This window comes from Epinephelus lanceolatus, chromosome 18 (genome assembly GCF_041903045.1).
Source record: "Epinephelus lanceolatus isolate andai-2023 chromosome 18, ASM4190304v1, whole genome shotgun sequence".
NCBI lineage: Eukaryota > Metazoa > Chordata > Actinopteri > Perciformes > Serranidae > Epinephelus > Epinephelus lanceolatus.
In genome coordinates, this window is record NC_135751.1 from 3,675,001 (window position 1) to 3,693,945 (window position 18,945).

The following is an 18,945-nucleotide window of genomic DNA, read 5'->3' on the forward strand; positions in this document are numbered from 1 at the left end:
CTGTATGTTGAAACCTGACAATAAATATTGTCGAAATGATGTGGAAATGCAAATTGGTGATTTTGTTTAGCCAGGGTTCAGCTTTTTGGTATGAAGTGCCATTTTAAATGTTCTTGTTAATGAGTGTTCCATATCAATATGTCATTCCCTCGCTCCTTAAAATGCTCCAAATAAACTTTGGCTATGTTCTCCCCTTTTGTTGTTTGAGGCATTGGTTTTAATAAGAAGCAGAGCTCCTCCCTTACAGTCAAATCACAGTCTCTTGCTGTGACCGCCTAATGTGCTGTGTCATTCACTTCCACTCTCTCATCAAGTGCAGTGCTAAAGTTGCATTCCCTTTATAACATTCTCTGTTCCTTTTTTCCCCTCTCCAACAGTTTGTGGAGTTTCGAGTTTCAGGAAGGATAATTGGTCACAGCTGATCAGATCAGATCGATGGATGAGAGGACCAACTGTTTGAGAGTGAAACCAAACTTTTAGACCGAACACAACAAATGGTTAAGTTTTATTTTAACTTTTGCCCAGAGTACAAGTACATTGAGTAACTTAACAGTAGGCTTTATATAATCCAAAAAGTGCTCCTAATAAAGCTCCAGCTCCAAAGAAAAAAAAAAAAAAAAAATCAATACATGGTCAAAGTTGTGTTTTCATGACAGTTATTGCATGGCGCTGTCATTTCAAACTCAACACTTCCTGAATTTGTTTCAAATTAAAAGCCTCTTATAACCTCGGCTGAGAGAATCCCTCCATTTTCTAAATACGCTTTTATTGTGAAACATTTGTAGGAACTTGGCTGTGGAGGATTCGGTGACTTTTATGTTTGCATACGGTACTTCAAATGTAGCTCCTGCCATCTGCTGACGCTTTTTAGGTTTTTTTAGGGTTTTTTTTTTTTAATTTTTTAACTACAACAACATTTCAGGTAGCACATGAACAGACACAGTGACTGGAATAATAGTAAAACTAATAAAAATAGGACAAGAATAACCTGATGACATCACACACGTCGTGAAAGACGACTGGGGATAATTGGCGAGTACCATTGTGTAGTGTGTCATGTCTGTCGGCCAAGTCACAGCACAATCGTGTAATGTGACATAGTGACTTTCAGAATGGGCAGAAAAGTCCTGTAATGTGTACCAAGCATAAATCCTCCTTTACCGTTTCTCCCTCTTGCATGTCAATCATTTTCAGTGTGTGACTGCAGCGTGTGCATGAGAGGGGGAGGGGCTGCGGCGAGAGGCGAGCGGAGCGGAGCGAGGATCTTTCTTCAGAGCTGCTTTTCTGAAGCAAAACAAGTTTACATGTTCTAAAAAAAAGAGAAAACATCCCATGTCCTGCAATGTGACTACCGCACATGCGAACATTGTGATGGTGATGTTCAAATGATATATCGTGTAGCCCTACATTTGTAGTAAGTACAAGTAAGAGGTGGAGCACCATGCTATAGCATTTAGTTTAGAAGTAGCATACTGTGGGGCGTCTGTAGCTTAGTGGATAGTCCCAGCACCCCATATATAGAGGTAATGCCTCACTGCAGCCGTCGCGAGTTCGACTTCAGCTTGCAACTCTTTGCTGCATGTTGTCCCCCCACTCTCTCTCTCCCCAGTTCACAATCTTCACTCTGTTGTGTCCATTAAAGGCAAAAAGCCCAAAAAAATAATGTTAAAAAAAGAAAAGAAAAAAGAAGTAGCATACCGCTTGTTGGCCACCAGCATGGCAGTGCCGGACAGTGTATCTCCGGCCTTGGTGAAGAGGGGCGACTGCAGCAGACAGCGAACCTGGTACCAGTGAGTGAGAGGCTCTGTGGGCGCAGTGGACAGCCATACCGTCATCCTGCAGAGCGATGGTGGAAGGTCAGAACAACTGTGTAGGACGACTTTTCTTAAGGCATTTCTTAAGATTCAGCACACTCCACATCGGTGCTGACTGATAAACCAGGTTTTCATCATCATCACAATATGAACATACACCATCAACAAATTGCAAAAGACTACCATAAATGCAATGAATTTAAAATATATATTTACACATGCCATCAGGGCCTTACATTAACACTTGCAGGGATGCAAACAGCTGTATGGTCAAAAAAGAGAGAGCCAATCAAGTGGGTAGCGGTGACTTCTAGCCGACCGAAACAACCGACCCCCCCGCTTCTCCCCCTCAAACAAGCCGTGTGTGCTGTGAGACTCCACTCACCTCTGTCTGCAGGGGCCCAGAGAGAAAGGTGTTTTTAAAAGTCTCTGTGTGTTCAGCTCTCAGTACGTCTGTAGCTTCTAACTGAATCTCTTTGTTTTGGAGTTCAGTTACTCTCCTGTGTCCTGTTTTTACTTTAGATATCTGCTTTATTTTACCATTTCATGTTCACTATCAGCCATATTATTATAAACTCAACATTTCCTTTTTTTGCTGCTTCACAATAAAGGAATTACAATATGTTTATTATTGAATTAGCAAAACTTTATTAACGAATTTTCTTCACTTAAGGCAAGTGTAATAACATGGCAGGGAGGAAGACTAAAATCAACATCAGCCACAGTGAGATGTTGATGAAGAGCTGCAGACAACAGGCTCTTACTGCACCTCTGCAAACAGCCATGGATCAGCTTGCAACTGAACATGTAGCCCACTTCGTACAAAATACTGGGATATATATTGTGTCGCCATTCAGCCTGAAAATACTGAGATATGAACTTTTTTCCATATCGCCCAGCCCTAACCAAAATGTTAAGAAGTACAGATAAAAGAGTCAATAAACTAAGAATTTATCAATACTAATGTTTTTAATAGTCTCAGTAATCCAGGTCATGGTAATTCTAAATGCTATATTGTAGGCAACTTCAAACCCAGTAACACTCTGAGGCAAAAGCTTGTCCACCCCAAGGACACAACACCCAGGCAGAAGCAGAGCAACACAGTGTACTCAGTTCAATGCAGCCAGGAATGCACAGATTTGTACACTGGGGAAACAGAACAACCACTCTACAAGCGCATGGCACAGCATAGGCGAGCCAGCTCCTCAGGTCAAAACTCAGCTGTCCATTTATACAGTATCTCACATAAATGAGTATACCCCTCCCATTTTTGGAAATATTTTATTATATCTTTTCATGGGACAACACCATAGAAATGACACTTTGATTTAACTTAAAGTAGTCAGTGTACAGCTTGTATACTAGTATAGATTTTCCTCTGAAAATTACTCAAAACACAGCCATCAACATCTAAACAGCTGGCAACAAAAGTGAGTACACCCCACAGTGAACATGTCCAAATTGTGCCTTAAGTGTCAATATTTTATGTGCCAACCATTACTATCTAGCACTGCCTTAACCCTTTTGGGCATGGAATTCACCAGAGCTCACAGGTTGCTTCAGGAATCCTCTCCCACTCCTCCATGATGACATCATAGAGCAGATGGATGTGAAGACACTATGTTCACTGTGGGGTGTACTCACTTATGTTGCCAGCTGTTTAGATGTTGATGGCTGTGTTTTGAGTGATTTTCAAAGGAAGGTAAATCTATCCTACTATACAAGCTTGCATTGACTACTTTAAGTTTTATCAAAGTGTCATTTCTATACTGTTGTCCCATGAAAAGATATAATAAAATATTATTATATATGGGAGGGGTGTACTCAATTATGTGAGATACTGTATCTAAAGGAGAGGGGACATTTCTTTTGAGTACAGCAATGTACACATCTTGGCCAGAAGCCATCTACATCAAACTGGAACGGCCATTGTTAAACAGAAGAAGTGGCCTATGACACCACTTATCACCCACTTTTAACTTTTCAATTTATACTTCTGCACTGAATTGATACGCCGTAGGCTCAATGTCGACGTAGAGCCTACGCCGTAGCTATGCCGTAGCCTGACGTGTACCTCCCCAGAATTGTAACTACTCGTCACAGTGAGGCAGACCTCCTGTCTGTCTCTGTAAGCTGAAACCATTTCCCTCAGTGGAAACAAAGCTTTAACTTACTTTTATTTCACAGAGAAGAAAAAATAAATTGTGAAGACAATAAAGCCTCCACAAAAATAGCATTTTAAGTCTTGTGTGTGATTTATTCTTCAGGGATTTATACTTCTATACTACTATACTTTTATATGAGAAGAGGAAAAGATCACTAGTTGCTAGGCTAATTTATACAATATAAAATGCCATAGGCTTGTGCAAATACCGTTAGCATGTTGTATTTGTGGGGAAAATGTGTCCGGATTAACACAAGTGTTTGTCTGTGAATGCTGCAAGTTATAGGGAAGCTGATTTGTGTACTTGTGTTTGAAACTGTCTCTATTAAGCCATGTTTAATGTGTGTTAATGTGTGTTTAATGCGTGTTTAATGTGTGCTTTGAATCAACCAAACTTTACAGCACTTCACAGAAACCTCCGCCGCCGACCAGTGTTTTGGAGGTGTAACTGCAGAGTGACACAGACACACCACCGTACAAGTAAAAATGCTCACAACTGCATAGGTGACGTGCGTAGGCTACGTGCGTAGGGTCTACGCACAACCATAAATCTCGCTTTACAATGCAGTCCTGAGTTTCCTCCCCAGACAGCTCAACACCCATTCACACCTGGACCCATCTCATCCTAACAACCCGCATGATGGCCGGGTGGGTCAACGACTGATGTGTGACCTTTACGACTCTGAATCTCAGAGTCAGCATTTTGGATGAGAGGTGAAACATCTTCAAGAAACTCGAGCAAGTCCAGTTGCCTTCAATATAGCACTTAGAGTTACGGTCTTTAATAATTTTGCCCCAGGGTTTGTTTAACATCAATGAGATTAACAGGGTTACAGCTTCGCGCATCCACAGTAAAAGACAAATTCAAAAAGATTAGGGATGACCTGATCACATTTTTTTTGCATCCGATCCGAGTTCTTTATTTTGAAACCGAGTCCGATACGATAAGCATTAAGAAAGAAAAAAAAAGAATGCATCCAAGTTGTCCCATAAGGTTTGTTATTTTTTTAAATAGTATCCAAAAAGCTTATCGGTGGTTCAGCAGCACAAAATGTGAACAAATTCAATATCTTCTTCTTGTCTTCAACAAACAAAATAGGCCTATATCTTTTGTAGTGGTTTGACACATGAAACAAATATTTTTCTTTTACTCAGTCAAACCCCACAAAGAAACCATAAAACCCATAAAACAGGTCCCTTAACACCAAAATTAAATTGTTTTTAAAAATTTTAAATTATACTCAATTTTCAAAAATACAAAAGACAGCGAAAACACAGCGAACTGTCATCAGTTTCAAGAAAGTATATATTTTTTCACCAAAGAAAAGAAATGCTCCGTTCCGTTCAGTCAGTTCAATCCAGTTCAAACAAAAAACTCCACTCCAGGATATCCAAATAACATATCACAGTTCAATTCAGTTCAATCCACACAGTTCGCTAAACAAAAGAAAACTCCACCCCAGGTTTTCCTGTAAACAAGGAGGTAAAGAAAATCCACTGTTGGCTCTGACTCAGGTCAGTTTCAAAACAATAAATCAACCCGGCCCGAAGGTTCCAAATCAGTAATAATGAAACGGAAAGTAACCCCCGGCATTTGGCATTTGCCAACTCACGGTACCGTATGTGAATGCCGTAACGCTCTGGCGTTGTTTCGGGCGTGGAGGCTCCGCAGGATCCCTTGATATCCGTGGCGGAATCTCTGAGGTGAGGCCAGTGGCCGGATGGATGATATTCCACAGGGAAGCGCACCTATTTCGCGGACTTTGAGCGGTTTAAAATGCAGTGGTAGGCCAAATACGCAGAGGACTTCTGGCTCATTTCTCACTCGCCGGCGACTCTCGCCATACTGCCAGGAGCGGCATAATGTACGGGCCGGTCTACGATCGAGCCATCCCACTGGCGATAGCACCGGTGGGTGTGTCTGGAGGTAGCTCAGTGTCTGGAGGTGAGCAAGCCATCAGCTGATTGTCTTATAAAAAAATATATATTTATAAAACATACAGGATCGCCACACTTTTTACCAATTCCGATTTTGTAAAAATAACGTGATCGGCGCAGATACCAGATCCGAGGATCCCTAAAAAAAGATGATCTCAGATTTATTAAATCAATACCTATTCATTCAAATGTAGATCAATTAACATCTGTTGAATTGATATTTTAACCCAGCCCTGGCTAATATGCCTTTCAATATTTGTTTATTCATCACAAGTCACATATTAATCACAATGTTAGCACATAAAATAGATTTTCCTCATATTGTGCAGACCAAATCCAAATTGGAGGTATTGTATCTATCAGTGAGTGGATGACTTACACAGATCCCATGAATGCCACGTCAAACCAGAAAGCCAAGCCGTGCACCAGGCCTGAGTGCATCATGTGGAACTTAAAGGGAATCTCTATCCTGGGAGCCAAAGAAAATGCAGGGAAAGACACATATTCATTACACATACATTTAATCATTTAATATACCTATTTACAGCGCGCACATGCACACGCACACACACACACACACACACCTGTAGAGATCCTCTTCTTTGGCCTCCAGGAAGTTGACTGTGTATTTGACCGACTTGGCCATCAGAATACGGATGTCAAATGTGTCCTGTGGCACAACAACGCAAATTCAACACTCCCCCAACCAGTGTAAAGACGTATAAGTGTGTGTGTGTGTGTGTGCATGCGTTGGAAAACATACCACAATTGGCTGGCGGAAATACTCGTCCACTGCTGCTCCACGTAGGGCAGAGAGGTCCACACCATGGAAGGAGGGCTGGTACCTGAGGGCCACAATTCACTTTACATCCAAATCAAAAAGTTAAAAAGGACAACTGCAAGTGGACATATTGGACCAATCACATGCTTCAGAGGACACATTAACCCTTTGCCTGCCATGAATGCAACTTGTTATAGACTCCATTCAACAAAGTTATTTATGCATAAAGTTAATTGACTATTTGGATTCCCCAGTCCCTTTGGGGATTTATAGTGGCCAAAAATATCTTAACAGTATCATCATGATCTTCATCCAGATTTGCTGATTTACTACCTCTGCAAAAGCATAAACATAAAATACACAACAAACACCAGTGGCTGGGATAAGGACAGGTGATAGCTTCATACAAGCTGTGACTTCTTTTGAGTATTCACTGTTAATAAGTCAGTGTTCGGAAATGCTGATGGACACAGTTGCAGTGGTATACAGCTCAAACAGTGACTACCTGGCATGTACTAAGAATGAACACACAACAATAACAGCATAGCTACTTGAACCAAATACCGATGGCCCTAATTAAAACTCTTAGGTTATTTGGCATTCATTATCTCATATGAAAGGACTAGAATAACTGGTTCACTGTTGGATGCCTCCACAAACCAGTCAAACTGCAGTTACAGTTAACATGCATGTCTGTCCAGAATCATAAAGCCGCATGCAAAAGTTTGGATCCCTGATCAAAATTCTGTTTACAATGTACAGCTAAGCAAGTACAAGATAACACAATTTCCAAAAGGCAGTACGTGAAAGATGGCACATTTCTTCAATATTTTAAGCAAGATTACTTTTTTCATTTCAATCTTTTAACCAGGGATGCAAACAGGTGTATGGTCAAAAAGAGAGCTTGTCGAAGCGAAATTCTCAATATTAAAATACAATTTCAAAAAAGACCATGGCGACTGAGACGTAGAGGACGCACTTCTGGATGGACGAGGAAACTACATTTATGCTCCACCATCTTCTTTCATCATTAGCTTCCTCTTCGGGTAAACCGGAACTAGTTCAATACACACTATGTTAACAAGGACACAGCGCCGCCTATTGAGACGGAGTCAGACGTACTTGGTCAGAAATTCGATTTTCTCTTCTGCATGTATACTCAGACAAGACGAGAAGTCCGACTTGACTGATTAGCCGAGCTATGAGCTTAGCTCGACTACTGCATGCATGTAAATGTACTGAGTGTGTTGCTGGTTCCAAAGGAAGTTCGATGCCGATTGACTTAACTCACACAAATCACGCAGATAGAACTGAATAAAAGCACACGGTGAAGCTTGTGATGCCGCTGTACACATTGCCTTTTCTGTGAGGAGAGCTGTGAACAGGAAGTCAGAGCTCTTGTAGCGTGGGCACGAATATCAGCCTGTGGGTCCTCCCCCGCTGTGGCATTTGTGTCATCATATTTCAAAAACAAAACCCAACTTCTCAATGTCTACAAAAATACAGATACTGAATTTAAAAAGTCAAGTCCTTTCAAGTTATCTGTCTCAAGTCAAAGTCATGCCTCAAGTCATGAATACCAAGTCAAAGTCATGTCGAGTTTTCCATCAGTGGTAGTTGAGCTAGTCTCAAGTCCTCAAATTTGTGACTCGAGTCCCCCACCTCTGGGAAACGCAAAGAGGCGCAGCATGGTTTGACTCGGCACAGCCAAAAGTGCTAATGGAAAACCTCTACCAGTAATACTACTTCTATCCGCAGAGCGCTTAAGATGACAAATGAAGACTTCAGTATGTGACTTCTTCAGTGGTGCTAACGCCTAAGCCCAACAGTTACACATGCTTAACTGTCATTTACCAATTAAACAATGCTGAATAATATACCTGTGATAAAAACATTTATAATGCACTCTGCTGAGCCACTGATTTCCTCTCTGTTGTCAACAAACACATTTCCTGCGCAAGACAACCGAGGCTTGACTTGGTTTTAAATTTCAGAAAACAAACACAAAACATTAATAGTTGAAAACATGTTCTAGTAATTATGGAGTGGTATGCCTTCAAGTCAGGATAAATCTAATCACCTGGACAAGCCTAAATGTACTAATACAGTTATCCTTTGCTACCTGGTTAATATTAGTCAAATTATGTAACTTATTTTGGGTGTAAACTGTGACCCCTCCCTTCCAGCTTCATTCCCTCCTCACCAGAAATTAGCCTTGGTGAACTGTTCCATGTAGAGCTGCTCATCTGTGAAGGGGGCCAGGTGGACGTCACCAATAGTTGGAAACATTTTACCTAAAACACACAGAGAAGGCCAGTCAAAAACAAGATTAAAGTACTGGCAGCAAATTACAAACCCCAATAAGAGTTGGATTTCTCAAGTGAAACATTAACACATGGATGCATACTTACCATGGCCTCATCACGTTAACTAAGGGTTTACACAACTTCTTAAGAAGCTATATGTAAGAAATCTAAAGCAAATAGTCATAAAATCCTCCTAATATGTCATAGAGACTAAGGAATAATGTTCATATAACATACTGATCTCTCCGACAACAATAGTACGGCCAGAATATTCGCATTTAAAAAAATATTTTACGGTCCACAAATCATGTTTATGTTTTGAATTTGTGTTTTGGCCTGTTGCGCCACCCACCGCCGTCTACCAGTCATGCAGTCAGTAGAGTCTCAGCATCACTTAAAGTTACGACTGAGCTACAGCAGCACGGCAAGCAGCATTAGCAGTGTCCTGGTACATAACATTAGCAGCCGGCTCCTCCGCCGTATCCCGGCAGCAGCGTTAGCAGCAGAGAAGCTGGACTTGCTCAAACGGTCCGCTGGAAAACCGAAGATCACGGACGTGGCGACACGGCCCTGCCACGGCGGCCGCCCGTGGGCAAACAAATCAGTGTCCAGCGTGCCGCTGTCCAGCAACCTCGAATCTGTAGGGGAGGGGGGGTGGACACGACTCGCGGCAGTATTTTGAATTTGAGTGCAGTAACCGTTTTGGCCACATTCTTACATACAGCGCCTTTAAACATCAAATTCAAGGACTATTCAACGACTTTTCAGGCCCTGTTCCCTCAAATTCAAAGACCCAACAAGGCAAAGATTGAGATGGGGATTGAGGTTTCAAGGCTGTAACTACCATTGAGGACACCAAGGTCATGACCTTGGTATTTTTTTCTGACCTAAATGAATGAATAAAATGAAAACAAAAATAAACCATTTCATTGGTGGGAGGACCGATGGAAGGTGATTGAGTGACTCTCTCTTCTCAATAATAACAATTATTTAAAACATTTTTTTTATTTTATTTTTTTTTAATATACAAATTCTGGTACTCTTGTTTGATCGACGCACTCACGCAAGCACAGTGTTTAGTGGGGTGACTTGAGAACCTGCCAGGCTGCCACTCAGACTATCCGAAGCAGGCGTGGACAGCAGTCAGCAATCGAGCCAGGTAACTGAACAAACTAAAATCATTTCAGTGTGGGCTGCTTGCTTCTTGTAATTCTTCGATGCCATTCATCTCGAGATTATTATTAACAAGAGGCAGCGGCTGGCTGTACTTGCATGAAGTAACGTTGCAATGAATGAATGAATGAATGAATGACACATACGAAACATTAGCAAAACGTTAGCTTGCTATCTTAACCAAGCTAATTTACTGCTAAGTTATGCAGTCAACCTAACTAATGTGGTGAAAACACATGAAAGGGATAGTTCAGTATTTTGAAGTGTGGCACCCCCATACTGAGGGGGCATTTGTACCTCATACAACCCCACTTCAAAAATACTGAACTATCCATTCAAATCCAGCTGCTTCCCAACGTTAATCTTGAGCGCTATACATCAGTTATAGCATACTGATTTCTATTACACAGGATGAGATGGACTCTGCACTAAACTAGCTTGGTTAAAATAGCTAACTAATTAGTCTAGTGCTAATGTTATATAACTACAGTTGGCTGACTTAGTTGTGTGGTAACCCAGAGGCTGTTATTCACTTGTCAATTGACCATGTGTTTGCTTTCTACACACACACACACACACAGGGAGGGAGGGAGGGAGGGAGGGAGAGAGCGAGAGAGAGAGAGAGAGAGAAATGGTAAAAAGACCGTTATCCTTTTCTCATATTCTGAGCCAAAAACCTTAACTTCAGTGGCACTTTAACTTGTTGTCTTTGATGGCGATGGCAACGAGATGCGGTTCACAAGCGTACACCTTGACCTGTAAATTTTGGCTTGTAATTTAAGCTTTTCATCAACCTGCTCAACAATACAATGATTAATATCCCTCCAATGCATAGTTTAGGCCCTTTTGGTTACTTCTCAATGACATCGGATCGTTATGTCTCCAAAAATCATCAATTGCCTCCTGCGAAATGCCGTGTACTGTGACACCTGCCATAGCGCCAGTCACTCAATGTTGATAGTTTGTCCGAGTGAGTGGAGGGGGGCGTGGCTTAGCCATAGGTCAATTGGTGCTGCTCTCAGGTCCCTGTCCTGATACCTGCCTGGTTTCTCCCTGTCCCTCTTCTATCTATTGCAATAATATAGATAATAAATGTGCAAAGCAAAATTTATAAATACAATTAAGAATAGTAGTGGTGACATAGCTGAGGAAATTAACCTCAAGTCACTTTTGTGCTATAGATATTTTCTCTCAGCCAGTTAGAATCTCTTCTCACCTGTGAAGACCCTGCATGATCATCCTTGCTGGCCTCTGGTCCACTGTCTCTTCCCTGACCCTGCTCTTTCTATTGTGGCAATAACGATTAAAAAAAAATATGTGCAAAGCAATAGTGAGAACAAGTTCTGCACAGAAATTAAGGAGGAGTGGGTTTATTCCTAGCATGAAACTAGCTAGCAAGTGATTTAACATAGGTAACAATAACATTAGTATTCTTGTTAACTAGCTTAACTTGATATATTGGCATCCATTAATTAGTCATCATTTAGCTAACATTATCTACATGTAACAGCATTATTCAACTTACACGGTTTGTTTGGAACAAACCGTGCAACGTTTTTTGCTTCTTGCTGGCTGGTATGCTTAACATAGTTAACACACAGCAGCACTGCCCAGTGGCACACGTCTCCTCTGTGGCTGTGCCATTGATTCAGATCACAAAACAAGAGCATGTGTATGTCGCCTGGCGCCGCCTACTCATGGTGCGTTTAAAGACGGCTCGGGAAAAACACGTTACCACATGTTAAAAATGAACTGAATGGTTGTAATGGCTGTAAAAAGTGCAGGGGATGGAGGACACAGATACGGGAAGTGCAGGGGACAAGAGACACTACATTAATTAGATCCTGGCAAGTTAAAAAAAATTATGGATGGATGGATGGATGGAAATGAGTGTGTTTATGGCTTATGTTCTGTTCTGTTAATCTGTCAACAGGAGATGAACATGGACACCACAGAGGAGGAGAGGACATGGAGATGAGAGATGAGGTACCTGATGTTAGCTAAAGAGACACTACATTAATTGGATCATGGCCAGTTAAAAAATGGATGGATGGATGGATGGATGGATAATCTGCTGAAATCTTTCATCCTCCATCCTACAACCTTCTCCTGGGCTGAAACCTCCTCACCATTGGGTTTGAGGAACTTCTTGGCATGCAGGTAGCTCTCCAGCATGCGTTCATTGAACAACATGTAGCCCATGGGTTCTGAGATGATGATGTCAACCTGCTCAGGCAGCGTCACCTCCTCCACCTTCCCTGGGATGACGACCACTCGCTCCCCTAGACGGTTACTGTTCACCAGCACCTGGAAGGTAGAACAAACCTTTACACCAAGCCTGAAAATCCGGCCTTGGATTGGTCAGAATAGAGCGCCAGAATGTGTGTGTGTGTGTGTGTGTGTGTGTACCTCAGCATGCTGTGCCATGGTGCTGGCTTCCACAGCGTAGACCTTCCTAGCTCCAGCTTGGGCTGCAAAGAAAGAGAGGATCCCCGAGCCACAGCCAACATCCAGCACCACCTCCACAAAACAGAAGCAAGTAAACAGTGACTTCATGAATCAAAACACCAAGAAATGGGTCTCTTAATAACTGATTGGTCACTATGCTCCACACTGCCTTAGATGCTGTTGCTACATCTGACAGGTGGCAAACTTAGATTTTAGATAGAAGTCAACAAAAGCTGCTCCCTATTTGTGTCTATCAACTATATGCCAGATTTTCCGTTACAGCTCGTTGAAAAATATCTCCAGCTGACTTATTTGAAAATGTCAACCCTGTAAGACTGTCACATATATGGACATTAACCATGCTTAGGCTGAAAAGACACTTTCATGTAAACTCTCCCAGGGCCATGTGCTTTGTACAGTTGCTATGATTGGACATCTATTGTTTGAGGGAGGAGCTGAGTAAAGGGTCAACTATTAAAGACTGATTAGTGTTTACTAGCGTTTAGCAGCTTCGGTTAATGTTGGTCATGCTTTGGTCTATCTTAAGATTTAAACTAAGAAGCAGTGCCATCATCAGTTCATTTTTTAACATAGGTGAGGGAAAACCGAGCAGTTTACAATCTAGCAACAGATTATTGCTCAAGTGTAAATGTAAATCTAATGAAATGATTACTGTGTGATGTTTCTGGCAGTATAAGATTACCTTATCCTTGAAGTCAGTGTGGTTCTGGAGAATAGCTCGTTGGTAAGTCCCTGTCCGAACATAGTCCTGCATCATATTCTGTTGCTGGGAGAGGTAGCCATAAAACTACACCGAGAAGAAAATATGAACACATTGGTGAGTTGTTGTTGTTTTTTAAATCTACTGTATATGAGGTCAGTATTGTATTAAAGAAATACAAAAGCATACTCACATTTCAAAAAGTAAAATATAAGACTGTAACTAGATTAACGTGATTTTCAAATGTGCTGTTTTATCAATTACAAAAAAATAAATAAAATGAAAAAAAAAAAAAAAAAAACAAAACATTTATTCCAAGCCTGTGAGTAGGCAGGTTAGTGTTTGATTGACAGCTGAGTCAGAGGGACACAGAGTCACAATGTAAGCAAACTTTTGCTTAGGTCACCAATATCTTCTAGCATTTTCCTTAAATTTATTTTTGAGAAAGGTTTTAAGAAAAGTCTATGTCAGATTCATGAAGTGTTCTTAAACCAAAGAATTGTTCACGTCTGTGTTTATTTACAATGATGAATCTCTTTGTTCTCAAAGTTAAAAGCATGTGTGTTGATCCTAATTAGCATAAACAGTCTGTAAATCCCCACAACAGGGCATTAGACTACAGGGCTATGTGCACACACAGAAACTGAAGAAGAAAATTAAAGAATTAAGAATAAAGTCAGAATTAAGAATTAGACAGAGATGGCCAGAGAAGGTGGAACTTTATACACAATTTTTCTTTAAGTTAAATAACTTACTCTGCTTTGTCAGTTTTTGTCCTGAACCGCCTGTGATATGATCTAGCCTGATCAGTCTCTAATTATTAGATACATGGTTCCTATTAACTGATGTGAAATGAATTGTTAGTGTAGTGTTGATTGTAAAAGACCAAAACATTTTGTAAAATAATCAAAATAATGTATTATTGCCTATTATAAATTGTAAAACTACCACTGCAATTGAAATCCTTTATCATTAGACAACTGTTCAACTGAAGAAAATGCAATAAACAATTATTTTTCACAAACATGTTAGCACAAAATGTGCATAAGTGTGTTCTTGAGTGTGTGTAGCTTCTGTTTTTACCTAAGAGCAAATCCCAATTAAGAAAACTTTGGTGAATGTCAAAATCTTTGTGAAAATTGCACAAGTAGATTTTAAGATGAAATTTCCTCTTAACAACGACTGGTGAATTAGGCCCATTGACATAAGCAGTAGGGCTACAGTTGCAGACGCCCTCAGTCAACTGACATTCTTTAAGTCAAGCAGTCATTTATTTATTTATTTGTCAGTTAGTGTGAATGTATGTCTGGTGACATGCCAGTCCCCAGATTTAGCTGCAGTGTAAGCTCCCCTCTTTTTTATGCTGCTCTCCAGTACAGGCAGCTGCAGACCCAGACCCAGTGTTAAGTGAGAAAGAGGCAGCAGCCCATAGGAGGAGAGACTTTGCATTATAAGGCTCTGAGATAACATTATGTTTTGCCTTCTGCTTAGAAGTAGTGAATTTACAGCTCACAGGAACTTCATACTATAGTCTCAGGGTACAACTGGTTAAGGGCAACACATACTGACATACCAGACTATCAAAGGGCTGACACATAGAGACAGACAACCATCCACACTCTAGTGCTGCACGGTATACTGGTACCAACGGTAGACCGCGGTACCTCACAGTACCACTACTGTGGGATAAGTCCAATTCCAATCGCAAGAGGGTGAGTGCCCCAGGTGGCCTCATTTATAAAGCTTGCTTACGCACAAAATGGGGCTTGAAAGTGGCGTACGCCACTTACCACGCAAAGGTTGTGATTTATAAAAATAAACTTGGCGGGAGAATGTGCGCACCTGTAAGCAAACTCTGAGTCATGCGTGTGCACATTTTGGAAGACACTGGGAAGTGGCGACGCAGACGGCGAGGTGGAGAAGTGGAGTCAAATTTTTACTGATGTCTCACCAAATTTAATGTCACGCTATATCCACCTTAGATTCACGTTATCATTGAAATTAAATCCAGCAGCCTTATTTTGCGCTTGGGGTGAGTGATAATTGTTTCATAAAAATGTTGTAAAATCCAACTCAAATCCTGAATTGAAATTCTTTCTAAATACATATTTAATCCGCACTGCCTTGTCCACTCTGTGAGCGCAGGAGGGGGAGAGGATGGCGTGACTGCAGGGAATATATTTATTTATTTAGCTAAATATTTTCAGTGTATTTAACATGTCTCGAAATACAGCCATTAAGCACAACCGTTACACTCATTTTATCAGCCCTACTTAGACATGTGCTGTTCATGACAAAACAGGCATGAAGAAACGTGTTCGCCTGTTACAATTTCATCTTTGAATTGTATTTCAAATTACACGTTGTATTTTGGGACAGGGATACCACTGGTTCATGCTGTAATTCAGGCCGGATGTCTGATCAGACTAATTGCCATAAACATATAAATACTGCGGTGACCCTCGTGCGTAATTGCGCAAGATGGCACTGGCACATACTCCATTTTGTCTCCACCTTTAATAAATGTGATTCTTTATGTCGCACATAAAGAATCACAAACATCCTCAAATTTAAAAGCAACACATTAACTACATGTTGGTAAAGGAGTAGAAATATTTGGTCTACCTTTAGATCAGCCACTTTTTTTTCGCTTTCTTTTATTAGTGATCCTGCTGCTGTGGCCACCAAATAAAATCTTTCTTCAGTCCTCCACCTCCTGTTAAAGGGTCTCTAGCTCAGTCTCAGAGAAATTCCGTTTTTTGGTTCGTTTCTCACACCTGTCGCCGTGACTCACACAACGAGAGAACACTCACATGCCGGCTTATTTATATGCAGATAGCATTCATGAGGTGATTTGCATGACCATTTATGGTTGAACTAGGGCGTGTAGAGGGCGGAATATGAGGCGGATCTGGGTGCGCACAACTCCAGGAGGTCTGTGATTTATAAAGAGAACGCTGCGTGCAAGTGTGCGTGCGCATGGTTTTATAAATCAGATTATTTTTTGGCGCACGCCATTTTCAGCTTTTGGGCGCACGTCAACTTTTAGTATGAATCCTATGCACTCTTTTATAAATGAGGCCCCTGGCACTCAATATGCTGCTGCAGTGGTTTGTTTTCCAGTGACATTTCAGGTATTAGCTGAGCTATTGAGTATCTTTAAGCAGTGAAAGTTATTATTTATTTATTTTTACTTGTAGGCTAGATTTTTTTATATATGCTACAGTGATTTGTTTTCCACAGAGCTCTACAGTGCGAGCATTTTACTCGCATTTGCAAATAAAAATAGTTTTGTGCGAGCAAAAGAAATCATTCAGGAGCACGCTGTGCGAGTACAGATTTCAATCAGCAGCAGAAACAAAAAGCGAATCCTGCCGGTTCTGCATTGAACAGGGGTCACAGACAGGAATACGGTGGAGCACTATGGCCACCGCAAGATAACGCAGTTTACCGGCGACCGAGAAGCCTGGCTCCAGGTCCAGCAATGTCCTCTTTGTTGGTGTCACGACTGCCTAGGAGTACCTGAACAGCCAAGCTGTAGCGGCACACTGGTATGTGACGTGTCAGAGGAGAAATGTTGACATTTCTCTCTTTGTGGCAGAGGAGGAGGGTGGCTGGTTGATTTTTATTTTATTTATTTTATTTTGATCCCCCCTACTTTAATCACTTATTGATGCTGTTTTTGAAGTATGAATAAGTCAATAAGTAATTTATTCCATTGAAATATCAGTGATGTATTATAGAAAAGTTTTTATAAATGACAAAAGGCACATCTGCCTAATTTCTGCTGTGGTATCGTGATACTACTCAGAACCGTGATACTTTCACTGGTATTGTACCGTGGATCCCAATTTTGGTACTGTGACAACATTACCACACTCACATTCACACCTATGGGCAATTTCGATTACAGAATGTCTTTGGACTGAGGGAGGAAGCAAATCTGGAGAAAACCCATGCTGGCATGATAAGAACATTAAAACTTCACTGGCAGGTACAAACCTGGAACCCTCTTGTTGTGAGGCAACAGTGCTAACTGTTGCACCCATGTGCCATTATAAAAGCTATGGGCTAGGCTTGTGCCCAACTCCCAAATACCTCTGACCAAAGATTGGACAGTCTTTGTGGCGACACAGCAGGCCCTAACAGATAGCTTTGCTAGCTGCTAATTTCATAAGTTGAGTATTAGCAAAGTGGTAGCATCAGTAGGGCTGCAATGATTAGTCAATTAATCGATGACTAATCGACTATTAAAATAATCTGTGACTATTTTAGTAGTCGACTAATTGGTTTGAGTCATTTTTCATAGAAAAGTACTACAAAAGTGCCCCAAAATACGTTTATTGCAGCTTCTTACGTTCAAATATTTAGGGATGTTTTTTGCTAGTATCGGCCGCCGATATTAGCAAAAAACGGGCATCGGCATTGGATCGGACTGCATGGAAAAATGCAGATCCAAGAAGTCCAACCCAGTTTTTCACAGAGTCCAATCCAGGTTTTTCGGCCAGCCCAGCACTCCATGAGTCAAGCAGTCCATTCCAGTGATCTGCTCCAGCTCTTACTATCAATCCACCAGGCTAGCATGCAGACGGCAGACACACACGGAGGATAGGAAGAGTAGCGGTCAACTTAGTTAACTGACTATTTGTTTTCTGCTCTGGCTTTTTGAGAGTGATATTTTTATTTGGTTTACACTCTTACTGTTTAAGTAAAGAGCACTGATGGCACTGTTTTGGGCACAATTAGTGAAATTGGAGCCATGGGTGGACTACAAAAACACTTCTAAAATAACTGAAAAGGAAAGGCTGCATTGTTTGTTAAATGCCAACAATGTCTTGTGGTGTTAATCTATTTTTTAATTATTAGGGGAGGAAAGCACAAGTGTGTGGAGTCTTGCTGCTATTTTAATTTTATTGTTAGACATTTTAAAGATTTCTTGTGTTAATCTATTTTCTATTTATTAAGGGGCCAAAGCAGCCAAAGCAAACCAGCTATATTTTTTATTTAATGTTAATGTTCAAGTTTAAAGTTTGTTTATTTAACCCTGTTAACAATAAACGGGTCAGTTTCTCATACCAACTGTTGTGGATCATTCTAACTAACCCGATTAAGTAGTTGTTCTTGTTAGAGTAATATTGCTTGATCAAACCTTTTCTAACATGACTGACAACAAAATAAGTGAATATGTATAATACGCGCTTGGATCGGATTGGTATCGGCCAAAACTCAAGGCTGTAATATCGGTATCAGATCCGAAGTGAAAAACTTGGATCGGGACATCCCTACAAATATTGCCAGCTTTACACACTCTCCCATGACGGTATACTAAAACCCTTTGGCGTGAGTACGAAAGATGTACATTAGATGACATAATTTTGGGGTTTGGAGGAGACAGACCGACATTTTAACAAATTTTTCGAAAAAATCATTAGTCGACTAATCAAAGATATAATTAGTTCACAATGAAAATAATCGCTAGTTGCAGCCCTAAGGATTAGGAAGAGTCTGTCAGCCTTGAAGTGCCGTGAGAAGGGACAATTATGAGCACTCATTCTAAATATGCAATGCTCCAAAGTCGGGCTGGGCAATATAACGACTAT

The 18,945-nt window shown here is 40.9% G+C and overlaps 1 protein-coding gene across 2 annotated transcripts in view; it reads right to left on the reverse strand.

The window, feature by feature from the left end:
• Nucleotides 1–18,945, reverse strand: part of carm1 (coactivator-associated arginine methyltransferase 1) — a 78,352-nt gene that overhangs the window by 32,277 nt on the left and 27,130 nt on the right. For both annotated transcript variants that reach the window (XM_033645287.2, XM_033645288.2), the window contains exons 4-11: nt 13,328–13,432; nt 12,586–12,696; nt 12,306–12,483; nt 8,901–8,991; nt 6,680–6,761; nt 6,501–6,586; nt 6,296–6,385; nt 1,699–1,836 (exon numbers count right to left, since the gene is read on the reverse strand). In XM_033645287.2, the coding sequence (XP_033501178.1) occupies nt 1,699–1,836; nt 6,296–6,385; nt 6,501–6,586; nt 6,680–6,761; nt 8,901–8,991; nt 12,306–12,483; nt 12,586–12,696; nt 13,328–13,432 (881 nt within the window). The remainder of the gene's footprint in view (nt 1–1,698; nt 1,837–6,295; nt 6,386–6,500; nt 6,587–6,679; nt 6,762–8,900; nt 8,992–12,305; nt 12,484–12,585; nt 12,697–13,327; nt 13,433–18,945) is intronic.